Genomic DNA, 19629 nt, shown 5'->3' with positions numbered 1-19629 from the left:
TGGTTTTCGCGAGTCTTTCTTGACCATGTCTTCTCTTGCATTTATGTATTGTGTTAGATTAATACTTTTGAGTAATGTTCTAATGTGTTTAACAAGAAACTTTTGACAGACTGGCCTGTGCTTTCTCCCTCATTGATGAAATTTCATAGGTAACGTTTCGTCGACTTACTGGAGAATCTTTCGTTTCTTTTACAAGGCACGCAACGCAAACCTAGTATCCAGTCACGTCTGCTGCGCTGAGAATCCAAGCCCCAAAAGTGATTGAAAAGGAGGTTCTTCTTTTCTTCTGTGATTGCATAACATTTTTTTTAAGCATTGCCTTCCATACACGGATTTTCTTTCAGTGTGTTTTATCGTCAGTTTGTATACCTTTTTTGGTTTCAAAAGACTTTCCGGCATCCTTTAGTTTCTTTCGTTGTTTTCGCTTATTTTCACGTTGTTCTTTTTTCTTTATCATGTTTTGGGCTTCTTTGTCGTCACATTTTGTGACTCTTCACTTTTTTCTTTGTTTAATGATATATATTCTTTCGCTCAAACTATCTGTTTCATTAGAAGACCATAAATCTGAACTTCCCACTGGAAGTCTTGCTTTTCATCGATAAAAAATCAATATATTCTTCATCACTTTGTTAATTCGTCTTTTTCGGCTTGGAGTAATTTCATTGGTCGTGTCGGCTACAGTGTTCGTCATGTGCAGTAATTTCTGGTATATTCAAAGCGGTTGAAGATGACGTAGACGGCAGATAACTAATGTCATTACAAGCGCGTCTCGGGTGTTTTTTTCCGTGTATATCTCGGTATTGATGGAATTAAATGGCGCGCAGGCGTTTTTTTCAAATGTTTCAGGAGGATCATGCAGTTCAACATTTGTGATAACACTTATGGCAGTCAAAGGACGTTCTGGAAAGGCGACAGCATCTGAGGCAACTTGTTGCACATCGGCGTTATCGGGTTCGGACATTAAAACAGGAAAGAAGGTGGCATTATTGTTTGACTCAGAAGAGACGCAGATGTCCAGGTGATCATCGGTGTTAGTAGGTATGTATGTCGCAGCAGGTAAGCTCGTAGTGATTTTCAATTATTTTAGAAGGGGACTGCATTTGACATCATCGTAAGATGTTGGGCGCGAACGCGAGGTTGGGAAGTGGTGTCCGTGACTAAGTACTGTGGGTGGTTTAGTATTACATTGGCGGAGGCTGACAGTGGTAAATGATGAATTAGATGGGTTACAGCTACTTCGTCCATCTGCTTTAGAGAAGTGTGTGCCGTTCGATATCAGTGTGTGTTAGTTCGTTCGGAGCATCTGAGCAGCCTGGTATATTATTTTCGCAATAAACAAGGCATTTGTATCAAGATCAAAAACTGCGAACGTCGACGCAGGTTCGGGAGTGTGTGGTATTTGAAATCTCTGAAGAGACGTTTACATTCCAAGGCAGGATGTCGTAAAATAGTAAGTTTATCCTCTTTATTGACGGCTTTCATACCAGTATAGCTTGCTGGCTGGTTGTTTGTGTTTGTTGTGTTATGTAAATTCGTGTGAAGCTGAGAATTTGTAACCAGTCTTATTATTTCATTAGCAATAATCAACGGTTTTCTGATGGCTTGTTTTCAATTGGTTTTGGAGGAGTTCGAAGACAATCATATTGATATTGTGACAGCGAAGTAGATGAAGTATTTAAATCATCAATGGTGTCGCTACTTGAGTAAATAACTAAATTTTGTGGCTTAACTTGTAGATTTGACTCTGTGTCGCTGTTAATCACTTTCATTGCCACTCTTTGTGTCTCCTAAATTTTCAGATTCTGATGTACTCGTATCTTTCCATTTTGAAATCTCCACGTTTTTCGGGGGTGGTCTGAAAAATAATGAAGACTATTTATAGTACAATTATTTATCATGAGCTTATCGGTAAAGGAAAACATTGTGAGGAAACCTACACACTCCTGCGAAGCAATTTAATGGCGTGTGTGAAGTTCCCAATCCGCACTGGGCCCGCGTGGGAACTTAAAGCCCAAAAACCCTCTCCTTGTGAGAGGAGGCCTGTGCCCAGCATTGGGACGTAAATAGGCTGATGATGAAACATGTCATTACAATTGTACACAAAAATCGATTAATGAACGTTAAGTAGTTGATAGTGTTAGTTGAAATTTATATCAGTATTTTTTGAATGCATTACAATATTTTTAATTTATTGAACTAATGATGAGCTTCTATTCAATACAAGAGCTTTATTGAACACCACAAATACCTTAAAAATACTTTCAAAACCTTAAAATACATTGTGTTCCATTTTTGTTTCATGCATTAATAATAGTAATTAAACAAAAATACTCCTAGATTTTCAAGGTGTACAAGTCATCCGATTCACTTTTTCCAAAAAAATTGGGCGTAAACGTCAATGGACGAGCTAGATCAAAAATAAAAAAGTAGTAAGTATCGGTATCGTAGGTATTCACTGACATGTAAACCGATAAACTCATATTATTTTCCTTGGATCACTGACAAAAATTGCACCACTTAACTGTAATTATCAAATAAGTTAGCTTATTAATCTGTAATTCTAGGTCGCAATGTTATTTTTGACTTATAATAAACCCTACCTGACAATGTGCTTAATTTATGTTAAAAAATACTGTACTTACCTCAAACTTCGGTTTTGACGCTCACGTAATTTACACAGCACCTCACGTCGTTTTAATAAGGCATTTAAGTTTTTTGATCCATTTTAAGGACAAATCACCTTTCATGGCAATACCACTAATGTTCACTTCACAATTAGAAATACTAAAGCACAGCACAGCCGAAAATTGGGCTCTCAGAACATGTTTGTTTTGGTCGCAACAATAACAAACATTTATCAGTAAGCGGGCGCGTCTCGATGCGCCCCCACTTCAGGTTTCTTCAACGACGTTGTTTTCTTTTTCTAGCTTAATAACGCTGCTCGCCTTAGAAAGAGAACAAGCAAAGACATACCAATAATAATTTTGTGTGTATGACTCGCACCAAAGTAAATCGTATTATGCAAACTGTTGATGCCTATTCGTTCAAATTGAAAGGGATTTAAAGTACAGTTTTGCTTAAAATTAACAAAGACAGTCGGTGATAAAGCAAAAAATATTCTATTTTCTTAAAAAGTAAAGGTGGTACACACCAAATTTTATCTATGTCAACCTATGTTGCCTTCATATGAAATGCTACTGCAGGTCACACAACAAACTTTATTTTGTTTTCGCAAGTAGTTATGGTCGTATCCTTTTTATTTTATTTGCGGTGGCATATACAGCCTTAAACGAAACGTCGTCGTTGCAGGTCATATAGCAAACTTAATTTAATTTTTCAGAAATTGTCAAGGTGGTATACGCCAAATCTGATAAACGTAGTCTTATATGACCATGCTGGATTTTGAAATAACGTCTATAGCACCTTTGCAATTTTCACATTCTGAATAGCTTGCGTTTACGCCTGTTTTTTTTTGTAATTCTTGTCTAAACCACCAGAAAATAGAGGTCGTATATCTATTTTTGTGTGATTTCAGTATTTTAAATATACAAAAAGATAGAGGGGAAAAACTGAGTAAGACTGCATTAAAATCTCATTTTCGTCAAAATGGTCTATACGCCCTTTGAGCCCACAGGTATCGATATTACGAAACACGCGGAACGTACAAAAAGTACACTTTGCGAATGAACTTTTTGTACGTTTCTACCATTGGGAATTTACATTTTGCGTGTAGTGTACATTTTGCATTTTGTGCATTTTACTCTGAAGCGAGGGTGTTCAGGTGTCCCGAGTTTGTTGTATGTAAACAGTAGACCGCAGCAGTCGCTGTGTGCGTTTTAGGGCCCACAGAGGCTACGAAAAATCCTAACGATCAGACTGCATCGTTCGACTAGTACCGTACATCGTATCCTGTCCGTGTGAATAGTTTTGTACGATTTTTAACAGCGTCGAACGGAATAGTATCAAAATTCGAATAGATATTCGGTAAGGATGCATAAGGGCTATAATTAAACAAACAGCCGCGTGTGTGTGTTTACGATAAACGAATTGGACCGATCATATGATCAGTCTGTCAAGTTTCAAGTGATGCTACAAAAATATGATTGTATGATTGTATGACAGAACAAACCAACCAAAGTCTATTTCGATATTTTAGGGAAGCGAAATGGAGTTTACACTGTATATTAGTGAAGGTAAACGTCGTGAGGAAACCTACACAAACCAGCGAAGTAATTCGATGGTGTGTTAAATTCCCAATCCGCAATGGGCACGCGTGGGCATGGGCACTACGGCTAAGTCCTCTCATTCTGTGAGGAGGCCTGTGCCCAGCAGTGGGACGTAAATAGGCTGGGATGATGATGATGATTGTATATTATTACTTTAACCAAGTTTATTGTAAAACACGCCCGCATGACGAGTATCGCAACTACCGTTCCGGATACGAACTTTACTTAGGCGAAATCAAATTCATAGTTGGCCCATATCTCTAATTATAATTTGTAATTAAACTCACCTCATCCTGATCAACCGACTTGACACTTTCCGCGTGGTGGGCGGGCGGCTGTGCAGCGGCGGGGCGCGCGGCGCGGAGCGGCGGCTGGCGCGGGGGCGAGGCGGGGACGGTAGCGGAGGCGGGGGCGGGAGCGGGCGCGGGCGCGACGGGCGCCGTTCTGCCCGACGAGACTACACTCGCGCGCACTCAGTACCCGCCGGGGAGGGCTCATTGCACAACGTCAATCAACCCTCCGGAGTGGCAGTGATATTCGGGGTGGGGTGGTCCATTGATAACAGTATTTTAAAAAGAAGTACTTCATTTTAAAGCCTTCGTATTGGGGTTTAAGTAGGTATTTGATCTTTAGGTGTCACAAATACAAAATTGTCTAAACATTAGTCCAGTTTAGACTTGCAAGAAAATCGTGCAAGTGGCATCACATAACTTGTTTGTATTACGGCCTCACAGTGTAATGCCACTTGTATGATTTTGACTGTAGGTCTAAAGTGCGATTAAGAGTTGTGTCATTTATATACTGAGCGGCCAAAAAATCTGGCCCTCAAATGTACCTATGCAGTAATAGGTAATTTTGTATGTGAGTGGGTCAAATTTTGTGCCGCTGAGTATATAATAGATAATTATAGCTGGCAGTTAACGCAATCGGTTCGCAAACCATTACAAAGTTATAAATGTTTTTGCCTGAGTGACTTTCAGGATATAACTGTTCGTAAGTTTTTAGACTGAACAATCACAGCCAATAAAGAGGCACGTTTAAAAAGGTGGCAAACTCTTCAGTTTATAATTTTTGTTTCAGTGACGCCCAAGGACAAGCATAAGACATTAGAATCTAATGGATCACACCACATATGTATATATTTCATACAATATCACGTAAAAGATGTGGTATTGGTATCAGAGAAAATAAGACAATAATAAAAACGAACAAACCGTCACCTTGTCTTTTGCTGGAGACTGATAAAAAAAACAGTCCTTGTGTTTTAAGAAACAATTCAATATTTTTGTTTCTTGTTCACAGATGAAAAAGAAAACCTATCTATACCTATTAGTAATTAATGTATAAAACTTACTTGATTGCAAAATAATTTCAAGAATAATTCAGTATTATTATTAAGTCCAGTACAAGATATTTTAGCACAGTTACATATGAAATACAGTCAAGCCAACTTGAGTTTTTTATGATCTTTTATCTATATTTATTCGTCTATTTTCAGTGTTCAAGTATGAGTCGCAAAATACAGAAATAATTTGCTTCTGTCAGGTCATAAAAATACTCAAGCAATAATAATATGGCAAAAACATTAAATTAGAACAGTTGTGTTTCAGTATAAGCCAAAAAAAGATACTTCTGCAAAGTGCAATAAATATCAAATTTTGTCTTGATCATCCAGTGGGTCGGAAGACTATTGGAATCTAGATTTAGTAAACAATTTTACGTAGTCTAGTTGAAACGAGTCAAAAATGTAATACTATATGACGATATATTGGTTTTAATTTTATGATACAGTAAGATCTTCCAATTTATCCGAAATATTTCAAGTTTGGTTAGTAGTGAACACCCCTGGGTTTTTCACCGGATTTTTTAATTATGGTGAGAAGTCACCACTTTCACGCCGTATATTTCGTACAGCCGCGAACATTGTTAACCCACATACTGTTCGTGATTCGGCCGTTGTATTCTATTCTGTTTTAATAATGAAAAAAATACTACGAGTATGCATAAAACGACTTTAAGAACAATAGCGAAACGCTCTACAGTTCCGCTTCACGATGGTACAATTTTAACCAACCACAATCAAAGAAATCCTCGTAAACACTAACAGAGGTGCTCAATCAAACTTGTCCAAGCATTCGCAGAATTAGACGTTATTGTATGACAGCGTATCGAACGCTAAAACCAATAAACCTCATAAATAGTCCGATGGTCTTCGACCGCGCCGGCGCGCATAGATACCTGTTCTTTTTCCAAGCAGAGCTGTTGTTGTTGTCGGCAGTTGGTTTCTTGGACTTCGCCGGCGGCGTCGCTGGCGAGTTGTTGCCGAGTCGGGAGCCTATCGACTTCACCTGGACAAGAAAACCTGCGTCAGCAACTAAGGAAGATCAACACTTCATTTATGTATCACTATCAAAATTCAAATCATCAGAGCCCCTCTCAGTTCTGTAAATGTATAACCTAATCTGATAGGGGACAAACCAGCAAATTTATGGATGGTTTTCTGAAACATTGCATTACAATACTTACAATTCGGTCCGGATTTACAACAGCACAACAACAACAAAACACAACAACGCAGTGAACACACAACAACAACAACACAGTGAATTCCCATAGAAAATGGCCAATACTATTTACTTGTAGGTACTTTGTTATGCAAGTGAGCGCTGGTAATTTTTTTCAGATATAATGTATAATTTAAGTTCATTGATGGTGAAGAACTTTTCATCCCCGACGGTCATCTGTTCTCCGTGATATAAGGCCTGACTACAGACTGAGTGGTTACCTTGAGTTTGACCGGCGCTACGGTCTTGGGGGCCGGCGGCTCGGGACTCGCGCCCTTCGGCGCTTTGGGCTTCGGCGTGCGCTTGCCCTCGGCCGGGGGCGGCGCCTGCGCCACCGGGGACTCCACCCGTCGCATCATCTTCGCATCACTGAACAATACAAGTATTTTTTTAAATGGGTCTAAGATTCCTTGTTCCTATTTATTTATTTATTCAAAATAAAGACAAATAATGGTCCAAGAGTTAGTAAACACGAAAATACTTAAGAAAACTGACTAACTATTAAGACCTATGTTAGACTCAGAGATGGGCAAAATGTAATCGACTAATCGCGATTAATGATTAAAAATAACGATTGATTAATCTTAGTTAGATTTAATTAAGTCACGATTAAATTAATCGTCTGCTAATTTTCCAGCGACTAAATTTTTAATCAACTAATTAATCAGATTAATCTCGATTAATATTAGGATTAAATAAATTTTATTTGTAATAAACATCATACAGCATACATACTAAAATGGTATTCCAAGTGAACACAACAAGGCAAGACATGTTTGATATTTGTAACGTGCGTGTTCCATTTTTTTATTGAGATTTAATCGTGAAATTTAGTCGATTAAAATTAAATCGTTATTCGAATACTCCGTCGATTAATTTAATCGTGATTAACTTTGTGACGATTGATTGAAATGCCCATCTCTGGTTAACTTTGATATCAGACACAATTAAGAAAAAGAATGATAAAATAAGAGAAACACTGGCTTAAATTTATTTATCCTGGTATTTAAAGGCATTTGTTCTTTTGCACCTTAAATAAATAAATAAATAAAAAATTCACATAAGTCCATATTAAATAATTAGTATCAGTTTAATTCAATATTAAATATTAGTAAAGTATATAGGGCTAGGGTCTCAACCAACTAACAGTGCAGGGATGTTACAGAGCTCCGGTTCTGTTTCCGTTAAGTCGCAACTCCCGTTTGGTATTACACATCCGTTTCGGTTCCGGTTCCGTTACTTTTGAAACGGAAGTTATATCAGATGTCAATGCTTAGCGCGGCGGCGGGACATGAGCGGCATACGGCAAGAACAAACAGGTTTATACCAGTCATTCGCTCATCGCCCCGCTTGCCACGTGCTGCACTAACATCTCGTCCACCTATCACTCAGGCTCCGATTCTGGTTTCGGTTCCGATTCAGTTTCTGGTTCCGATAAATTAAATTGAAAACATATGGTTCCGCTTTCGGTTCCGATAAAACCACATCCGTTACGTCCCTGCAACAGTGCATGCATTGACCCTGTTTCAGGCATAGTGCATAACTAGCATATGAATCTACACAAAGGTTCGACCTTACTCTATTTCCTTTTACAAGTGAACTGATTATAATTTGCTTTTAAAATAAAATAAACTAGCATATCTAAATAAAAGGCGACTGAAAAAGTGTTAAGGAATATGTTCTTACCGAATAATTTCTTTTTCTGGATCATCCACACCCAGTGGTTCCTTGAAGAAGGAGAAGTTCTCTAATGTCAGTCCAGTGCCAGAAAGGTGTTCTGATACCTGTAACAAAATATAACTTATACTTATAAGTTATAACTCATAGCATAAATACACCAAGCAAAATATAATGGATCTTCATGGGTGTGTGTTAAAACCTAGGTAGGTGTTTGATGCTGTGATATTTTCTGAAATAAAATTACTAAAACGTGTGTAACAATTTATCCAATCAAGTTTTTTTGCTTTCACTCTTGCCATTTTAGCAACACATACTTTGCCATTGCCGAAGTAGAGACACTACACACATGAGGTAAAAAAATTACATAATATGGTATTTGACAACTCCTGATTTTGCCAATTTTTGAAAATTTAAATCGGTTGAAAATTGGATTTATAGTATTTTTTTTTAAATCTGTATACCTGTCTCTTTCTCAAACGCTTTTCTCTATGCAGCAAGAATGGCGGTACTGGCGTGTGACGTCACATGCCAGTATGTCTTTCGCTGTCTAATCTTGAATTTCAAACCTTTATAACTTTGTTATTTGTAAAGGTAGATTAAAAATTGTTTTTCTATTCGATTACAGGCATTGTGTAGTTTTAATTTATAAAACATATACAAAATAGTCAAATACCGTAATAAAGATTTAAGAAAACCATAAGGACGAGGAGGGGTTAGCTTACGAAATTTTTATTTAAGCAGAGGAACAGACTACCGAGTCTTTCCACAATGCCTTGCACCATGCCTCTTAATTACAGGCACAAATTGTCAGGTCGTGTATTATTTTATTATCGACATTCAAAATCGACAGCTAAACTCTTTATCTACGGCAGGCGAAAAAACGAACAATCAAGTATATATTTTGTCTGATCCACTTTTTATCATTTGCCCTTAGTACAAACTTTCAAAGTATATGCTGTTAGTGGTCATTCAAGTCATGGCCTACCAATTCCTACACGCTATATTTAATACAAAAAAACAGCAATAGATGGCACTACTATTAACATTTGTAAATTATAAAATGTGAATAAGCCGAATTAAGTAGAAATATTAAGATTAAAATAAAGACTAGCATATTTTATAAACACAACTTCACATCAACCTTAAATTCAACTCCTTAATTTGAAGATAAGAAACACCATAAAAATAATAAATTGAGAATACGAAACATGTGGCTACATTTCAGCTATGAGGCTTTCGTAGTGTTTTGCAATTGTGACGCTAGATGGCGAATAACCGGAATGCGCTTGCTGGGCTTGCCCCGCGCTTGCTCACATTCGTCGAAACTATTTGAGAGAAACATGCCATTCTCTTCTAATGACGTAAATAAGACAGAGACATCATGCGTATTTCTAGTCGTCTAGGCTCAGTTGGTGAGCTTGTTGGTTGTTGTCAGTGTACCGTATCCTTAGTGTCTCACTACGGTACTATTCAATGGAAAAAATCAATCATGTAAACAAAGCAATTTTTCACGATTACTCCGTAGTTACTTACATTTGAACGCCAATCCCGATCATATTCACATCTCAATGAACTCACCACTGTTTTTAACAATCACTTTATCATTAAATAATCGTGTAAATATGTTTATTTTATATAATTAATTGGAAGACGAAAATCCGTTATATTTGTCAAATTGACATGATATTTTTTTCCTCACCGAAGTTGGTCTATGGTCGGTCTAGTCTCTGGAAATTTAGTGCTGTACCTACAAAATTAATTATTTGACTGAACCAACCTTACCTACCGATAATTATGGCTGGCTCTGCAAATTGAGGAATTTTATTGGTTCAGGTTGTAGAGCGTATTCATAAGCATACCTATTAACTTATTCGTAATATTGACATTATTAAAAACAAGCATGCCAAATTTCATGACTCCAGCGGTTGTTATTTCGAGATTTTATCCCTATCTCGTGGGAATAACGGGATAAAAAGTAGCCTATGTGTTATTCCAGATGTTCAGCTATCTACATACCAAATTTCATCAAAGTCCGTCTAGCCGTTTTTTGTATAGCTTATTTTTATATTTATAATGATAACCCGGGGCTATTGTAGCTGGGGGGATATTGTATCTGAGCCGTCTAATGGCGTCCATACGACGCCATGCTCGCCATGTTTATGTGTGTTGTGTGAAGATAGTCTTCTGACGAACACAACGTAAAATGGCAGAGAAGAAAATGGCGTCGTAAGGACGCCATCAGACGGTTCAGATACAATATCCCCCAGCTACAATAGCCCCGGGTCACCTTACACCCGCCATTCTTTGCCCCATTGGACAGAAGTTATTTATTAAAAAAAAATAAGGCGGTATAAATGAACTTGTATTTTCATTTCGCTACTATTTTATCATAGCTGTAAACATACAAATAATAAATACTTAAATAATGAAATATGAATAAATTCAAAATAATTATTTACTGCTGATTGAAGTATGTTAAAGAGCATTCACATCACTAGAGCTAACGTCAGTCAGTCAGTCAGCCAGTCGTCAGTCAAGTGTCAATGTCAGTAGCCACATTTGTTTACACGATTGATTTTTTCCATTGAATAGTATTATAGATGGCAATACGTATCGTGTTATTTGTGTTCTCACTAGTGCCATCTATTGGAAATCGAAGGAAAGAAAAATAGCCAGTTGAATAGCCAGTATTAGGGTGATACCATTTGCTTGTACTAGGTGGTGTCTCTGTTATATATGTACTCTGTGTTCAAGTCAATAAAACTTGTTAATGACATTAAGAGATGCGAAATTTTGTCCAGTTCGTTTTCCCGCCTGCCGTAGAAATGGCGACTAGCTGCTGACCGGCCTGTTTCTAAGTGGAGTATGCTTGCTCACCTCTCTGGTAGAGCGCAGTTTCTTCCCCTGCGGCGTGTAGTAGTATATGTCGGCATTTCTGCGGGAGTGCTGATCGAGCGCGGCACGGAACACGAGCTCCCTCTTCCAGCCTCGCTCCAGGGGCACCCGGAGCAGCGGGGACGACATCTCGGTGGTGGCGCGACGCCCGCGCACCGCCGGCGACGAGCTGCTCACCTGGTCAAGATAACTTACTGGTTATTGACGACTGAACTGATACTGACTATGAAGCTCGAGGTCCCGGTTCAATCCCCAGTCGGAGCAGATATTTGTATGAATAATACAAATGTTTGTTCTCGAGTCTTGAATCCTACTAATATTATAAATGCGAAAGTTTGTGAGTGAGTGAGTGAGTGAGTGAGTGAGTATGTTTGTTACTCTTTCACGCTGAAACGGCTGGACGGATTTGGATGAAATTTGGTATGTAGATAGCTGAACATCTGGAATAAAACATAGGCTACTTTTATCCCGATATTCCCACGGATAGGGATAAAATCTCGAAATATCAACCGCTGGGCTTAAGAGTCATGAAATTTGATAAGTAGGTAGCTGGACGTTTGAAATAACACATAGGCTACTTTTTATCCCACGGGATAGGGATAAAATCTTGAACTAATAACCGCTGGGCTTAGAGCCCTGAAATTTGGTATGTAGGTAGTTGGATGTCTGGAATAAAACATAGGCGACTTTTTGACCCGATATTCCCACGGGATACCTAGGGATAAAATCTTGAAATAACAACCGCTGGGCTTAGAGCCATGAAATTAAGTATGTAGGTGGCTGGACCTCTGGAATAACACATAGGCTACTTTTTATCCCGATATTCCCACGGGATAGGGATAAAATCTCGAAATAATAACCGCTGGGCTTAGAGTCATGAAATTTGATCTGTAGGCAGCTGGACGTCTGAAATAACACATAAGTGACTTTTTGACCCGATATTCCCACGGGCTACCTAGGGATAAAATCTCGAAATAACAACCACTGGGCTTAGAGCCATGAAATTTGGTATGTAGGTAACTGGACCTCTGGAATAACACATAGGCTATTGTTTACCCCGATATTCCCACGGGATAGGGATAAAATCTCGAAATAACAACCGCTGGGCTTAAAATCATGAAATTTGGTATGTAGGTAGTTGGACGTCTGGAATAAAACATAGGCGACTTTTTGACCTGATATTCCCACGGGATACCTAGGGATAAAATATTGAAATAACAACCTCTGGGCTTAGAGCCATGAAATTAAGTATGTAGGTAGCTGGACCTCTAGAATAACACATAGGCTACTTTTTATCCCGATATTCCCACGGGATAGGGATAAAATCTCGAAGTCATAGCCGCTCGGCTTGAGTCATGAAATGTGGTATGTAGGTAGCTGGACCTCTGGAATAACACATGGGCTATTTTTGACCTCGATATTCCCACGGGATAGGGATAAAATCTTGAAATAATAACCGCTGAGCTTAGAGTCATGAAATTTGGTATGTAGTTAGCTGGATGTCTAAAAAAACACACAGACGACTTTTTGACCCGATATTCCCACGGGATATCTAGGTATAAAATGTCGAAATAACAACCGCTGGGCTTAGAGGCATGAAGTTTGGTATGTAGGTAGCCGGACGTCTGGAATAACACATACGCTACTTTTTATCCCGATATTCCCACGGGATAGTTTTGTAACTAAGGGCCCCATACATCCCCGTAATATTACTATTATTATTTTGTAATATTTCCTTTAATTGTATACTGTAGTTTTTAAGTATTTTATTTGTAATTATTTTATTTTGAAAAATGACCTTCTGCCAAGTTTCTTGCGGCGCATTCTTCTTGGCAGTGGGCTTTCCGAAAGCGCTGGCAGTTTAAAAAATGATGTGTAAAAGTGCCCATTGCGGCCTATTTATTGAATAAATGATTTGAATTTGAATTTTAAGTTTGAATTTGGATAGGGTTTTTTTTAAAATTTCAGCACTGGGTTTAGAGTCTTGAATTTTGTACAGTTATTCACAACACAACTTTAATGAAGACCATGGTATAAATTTTGGAAATTTCCAGGGGCATTTTGTAAAATCCCGAAAATTTCAATTGCAACTACCAGACCGAATAGTTTACGCGTGCGAAGCCGCGGGTAAAAGCTAGTGTTTAATATGTATTTAAGTATGTATTTTACCTATTGTATAAGTCTATTGTGTAAGTCTCTTGTTCTGAGAGGAGGCCTGTGCCCAGCAGTGGGACGTATATAGGCTGGGATGATGATGATGATAAGTATGTTTATCCATCCCATAGCACAAGCTTTGCTTAGTTTGCGACCAGGTCAATTTGTGTCCATTTTCCCATGACATTTATTTATTTGTTCGTTACGACCATGTAAACGTGTACTAGCTGTGACGTTAAGTCACTAGCATTAATATCCGTCACAGCGGAGCGTGCAAAAGTATCTGACACATTCTACCGGTCCTAGAAATGGTTGTATCAGATATTTATGCACACTTTATTGTGTCAGATATTATTGCTGGTGACTTTACGCCTATGAGACATTGACGCTGACTGCTAGGATGATCCATGTGCTTACGCTACGCGATAAAGTGGCACAAGTAGGAAGTGTTTCCCTTTGGTCCCCAAAAAAAATAGTTATTTAAAAATCCTCAACATATCTTTACTTGAGAAAATAGTATTTAATATACAGATAAATACCATGGACCTTAAAACAAAATTGCTAGACTGAATTAAGAAAACGAAACTGTAAACTAGTAGTTTTATTTTAATTGGTTTAGTTTTTATTTGCAAATTTCTCTATACAATTTTTAGAGGGAATCTTGTGTCATCAGGAGAACGTCAATAGGCCAAGAACGTGTTGATAAACGGATTAAGCATAACAATTGACCCTGATTGATTTTAAATTGAGTTGCTCTTGTAAACAAAACTATTGAATAATATCTTTTATTATTATTATTAATTGAATAGATTTAAATAATCAAGACAAAGATATAACTACCTCAGTCGAGGAGATCGCACCCTCGCCATCTGATCTTGAAGACAAAGCTGATGATGGCCTGGATCCATCTGAAAAAAAAAAGCAAAATCAATACTCTAAACTGAGAATAAATATGTTAGCAACTTTAACTCTCGTCTAATTTAAATTGAACTTAAAACTTCTACAGCTTGTCTAATCTGAATTGACGCGCCCTACTATCACATTTACGCACAACAGCCACTTTAAAATTACGGCATACATTGTTGTTATCGTTATTTTGTCATTCAGTTCCCTTAGACTGGGACACTTACTGCCGGATTTGTTGACCAACTAGTCATAATAGATCTCAACACACGAGAGAGCGGACATCTTGTTTGATACAACGTACAATGAGCATTGTAGATTGTGATGTATGCACACAGATTATAGTTCACGGAAAAGAAACATGAAGAGTTGTACTTAATATATGCAGTCAATTGATTCAGTAGAGGGGCGCGTCATTTTAGCTTAGACAAGCTCTACTTACTCAGAAAGTGTATTTAGTTTAATATTTACCTGTGTCCTGTCTAGGTCTCTTGCTAGCCCGTACAGGTGCCAGAGGTGTTCCCATCACAATTTGCAGAGGCACCACCTCCTTGCTGGCTTCTGTCACCTCAGCCTCTAAGTTTTCTAAACAGAAAAATAATTGTTGCCATCAACTACTTGTTATAGAGATTATGTCAATTTATTATTCCACAGACATAGTTCAATTTGAATTAAGGCAATTTTATGGTTCCATATCTCAAAAAGAAAAACAAAATCCTTACATTTCCATTTACGTCACATTCTAATGAGGGCTATCGTTTTTTGTCTTTCTAGATGGCGCCACTGTTGCGTGAGGTTTTTAAGTATGGCTTTCAAAGTCTGTTATAACGGGCGTGAAAACAAAGTTTAGATTAAAAATCATATTTAATACACCTTAAAACCGTACCATAAAAATATTGAGCAACCACTAAAAAAAAGGGAGGACAAAAGTTTCCGAAAGACAAAACTGTCTCAAAACACAGACATTCATTGCCCCGGAACGCATATTTGCCATAATTAATTTCAGATATTGCAAAATATTCACAAAATTATTCTAATTATAAATAAACCTGCGCAGCTCGCCAAAAACTACGAGATTTGACATTTCGGAAACCTCACGCTACACTATGGTCTGTCCCAGAATTCGAGATACTAAAATGACGTTTCATGTGTTACCTGTTTTTTGCGTCTCATAAATAGTGATGTGCCGCAACCGGTTATTACCGAAAGATTTTGTAGGTACCTATGTATGTATGTCGTAAAATATTAAGATATGAACGGATCTGTGATGTACTAAAATGTAGGGCACTTAGGACATTCTAGATAAGGTAAAATAGGTCTAATAAAAATGCGACCGTTTTCGAGATATTTCGACTTTTTATAGATGTTGATGTTTAAGTTTCAATTTCATTCTAAGTAAGTTTTACATTAACTAAATAATATGGGAATAATGAATATTTGATTTATTATTCTATGATATGAATATCTAAATAAAAACACTAGAAAACGCACTGATCACATCCGATGACAATACGAGTAAAGTAACGAAAATCGGTTGAATACCACTTGAATACGAAAAACATGAACAATGACGTTGTGTGATATCTGAGGGCCTACTCCGGAATTCGAAAATCAAAGTTCGTACCGTAACGTTCCTCTCACTTTCGTATTAAATTAAATAGTAGTGTCAGAAGGACGGAACGACACGAACTTCGATATTCGAATTTCGTAGTAGCCCTGCTGGCCCTGACTACGAAATGCAAAACTCGAACTTCGTATGTTGCCGTCCCGCTGACGCTTAACTCATTCAATACGCGAGTGAAAGGGACGGTGCCATACGAACTTCGTTTTTCTAGTTTTGTAGTAACCCCTCTGTATTATTTTTTACGTTGGCACTAAGTGATGAACACTGTATTTTTACCTGTGCTTAGATTTCATCACTTTATCGTATGATAAAGTAAAATGGAAAGTAGAATATTTAATGCATTAATGTTATTTTTGCTATCGTAAAATAAACATTTTATCGGTTATTTACGAAACCGAAATCACGGAGCAGCACTGTTCCTTTTATGCTGGCCACATTATTTTTACGTTTGACATTTCAGACTGTCATTTTAGTATCTCGAATTCTGGGACAGACCATAGCGCCTCTAGCGGCGAAGTCATACGCGATAGCCCTCATTAGGTAAATAGTTGTCTAACAACTGGTAGCATGGTGAATGGTGAACGATTGTGTTGCTATGAGGATGAATTCTGGTTGTGTTCAAAACGCGTCAGTGTAGTGTGGTAATAGTTTGGTTCGTGTGATTTCTTACAGTATGGAGGTGGATATATTGCATTGACATAACTATACTGTCAGGTGAGCAAAATAAGAAACTATTTATAGTTTTATTACTATGAACCTCTGCAAAGTAGTTTTTTCAACAAATTATACTTGGCATTTTATAGAGAATACTTACCCAGGACTCGTCTGTAGTCCAACGTTGAGTCATCAAGCTCGGTCTTCGCGAAGCCCTTGAAGTCTTCACTGCCAGCACTGCTGAAGGCAGCTGAAGCTCTGCGTTTGACGCCTCGCTTCTCACTGTCATCCTCCACTGGTTCTTCTTTGACTTGGACAACAGGTTCTTCGGCTTCTTCAGTTGGACTTGGTTCTGCTTCTGGTTAAATAATTTGTGGTAAATTTCTCATACTGGATGGACTGATGACCAGGGAGCGTAATTTTGGTGCGGGTGACGTCATTATAACGTCGTCACCCTCATGCTAAAGTCGCGAATCTGCTATTTAGGAAAAAAATAGATTCTGAACCCAAGGTGGTGATCATTGAGTTCAAAATCTTATTTTTGGTAAATAGCAAATTCGCAAGTTTAGCATGGGGGTGACGACGTGAAGTCACATAAAGATTTTGCGCAAAATTACAACACTGCTATGATTCTTAACTATTTAGTGGTGATGTAAATTTAAAATACGATGTGAATAAAATATTTTACTGGGTAATCTAATTATAACAAGAGTAAGAGTAAGAGCTCTGGATAAAAACACTCTGTATGTAGCTTGACATCACATGTCTGTCATCGGCACCAAAGTTCATTTTCACATAAGTGCACGCTCCCTGCTGATGATATTGTGACAGTTGTTGTTGGTTTTGGTTATTCAGCAGTGGTTGTCTTCAATGAACTTCTAATATTGCAAGTTTTTAATTCTCAACTTTTTAAGTAAAAGACATTTAAATAAGCCTACAGTGCACATTTCAAATTTTAATTAATTAAATTCTTGTTTGAAGTGAAATCAATTGCCTGTACAGGCAGACTATGATTATTAAAATAATAATTTTACTTGGTGGATAATTTACTTGGTGGATAACCCGTAAATGTAGTTAATACCAGCCTAGGGCTGAGAAAAACCAATCCTTCGAAAATAATAATAATAATAAGCTTCGTTTATTTCCAGAAAAAGTTGATTTTACATATAAATTGTTAGTAGGATTATTGTTTTTGTAGTGGATCCCTAATGGGTAGAAGCCTCCTCTTCCATCATTTTCCATCTTTCTCTGTGCTGGGCGGTGTTAATCTAGTTTGTTCCTGCAATCTTTATTATGTCATCAGCCCATCACTGCTTTGGTCTTCCTTTCGATCTTTTACAAACCGGTCCAGCCCATTTTGTTTGTGTTATTAAAATAGGAAGATTTAATAAATGCTTCAAAATGTATAATGTTATCAGGGTGAGTGAATTTGAAGACACAAAATGCTCGGGCATACATAACCACATCCTTTAATATGTCTATGATTACTATTTTTCATGTTCATAGACATATAATAACTATAAAACCATTTTAGTGCTAGTTCTAGTCTTAGTTTTAGGTGGTACTTCATCATCCCAGCCTTTACGTCCCACTGCTGGGCACAGGCCTTCTCTCAGAACAAGAGGGCTTGGGCCATAGTTCCCACGCAGGCCCAGTGCAGATTGGGAACTGCACACGCACCATTGAATTGCTTCGCAGGTTTGTGCAGGTTTCCTCACAATGTTTTCCTTCGCCGCAAAGCTCGTGGTAAATTTCAAATGTAATTCCACACATGAATAGGTGGTACTTATGGAGCCAAAATAAACCTTTCTTTCTTTCTTTCAGAAGAGCAATCAAAAGTTAACGCAGCAACATCATCGCTATAGTTTCAGTATCCCGATACATTGTCAAAAGTAAGATCTGAATCGCTATCATGTAATCACACCATATTTAAGCTTGAAATCTATACTGTAGCAGTAAGGTTATTAATTATAACCTGAACTACACTTAGTACCATAGCTTGCTTCGGCAAACTTTGGTAGTTCATGTGGTAATTATAGCCACTTAGATCATTGAATACTCTAATTAATGTGTAGATAACCAAACAAATTGTCATCTAAGCCTATTAAGACATCATTATTGTACTATATTGAAGTACAAATAGCAAAAATACGTCATCAAAATTATTTGCTAGGTTATGTGAAAGTGTTATGTTACCTTCTACAATGGGTTTGATATCCTCGGGCTCCTCGTCCGCGGGCTGACTCGGCGGCTCGGGCACCACCGGCGCCGCGTCCTCGGCGCTCGCTGCAGACGCCTCTCCCCCGTTAACTACACTTTCTTCCCCAGTTGGGTTATCACTAACCGCCATTTCCTCGGACATTGTCAATCGCTTCTATATATGACACGGAACCACTGTCAAAGTGTAAATGGCCACATAACAAGCTACAACCACTATTTTGAGTCCCCACAGGGAATCATTAACGCTAGTGCGCGTCACGACACAGATTTCCCGCTATATTGGTCGACAGTGTATTGCCTAGCGTCCCGTCCACGAATCATTTATATTACACTTTTACTACGGTTTGTACTAGGATAGTCTGATCGTTATTTGCCTTATTGCACTGACTTATATCACAATATAAATGGAAACATTGTATTTAAAGTAATTTTGACCACAAAATCACTTTCCAAAGGAAAATGTCGAAGAATCATAAACAAAATGGCTCAACTCGACAAAGACGAGACGCCACAAAGTTGCAATGGTTTACTTGGTCATTTTAAAATGTTTTTACAACATTACCATTCTTTTTGATTTTATTTGATTAATTGTTATTTACGAAAGTTATTTAGTTCATAATTTGATATTTAAATAATCGCAATACTTATTTATGAGTTATAATTGAAGCATAATTCCTTTGATATTACGAGAAGAAAAATGGTGCATGCA

General features: G+C 37.8%; 1 protein-coding gene across 1 annotated transcript; it reads right to left on the bottom strand.

The window, feature by feature from the left end:
* Window positions 1-1795: 1795 nt before the first annotated feature.
* On the bottom strand, window positions 1796-19255 carry LOC141441891 (uncharacterized). Its single transcript, XM_074106784.1, has 10 exons — window positions 18897-19255; window positions 16861-17058; window positions 14894-15007; window positions 14360-14427; window positions 11348-11542; window positions 8477-8574; window positions 7012-7159; window positions 6465-6574; window positions 4514-4670; window positions 1796-1855 (listed from the first exon to the last, which is right to left on the bottom strand). Exons 1-10 carry the CDS (start codon window positions 19060-19062, stop codon window positions 1796-1798), a joined length of 1314 nt encoding a protein of 437 aa, XP_073962885.1. The 5' UTR covers window positions 19063-19255.
* Between the last annotated feature and the right edge of the window lie 374 nt (window positions 19256-19629).

Source organism: Choristoneura fumiferana, chromosome 24, assembly GCF_025370935.1.
Source record: "Choristoneura fumiferana chromosome 24, NRCan_CFum_1, whole genome shotgun sequence".
Taxonomy (NCBI): domain Eukaryota; kingdom Metazoa; phylum Arthropoda; class Insecta; order Lepidoptera; family Tortricidae; genus Choristoneura; species Choristoneura fumiferana.
Note: the sequence above shows the minus strand (reverse complement) of the source record. Positions and strands in the feature narration are given on the sequence as shown.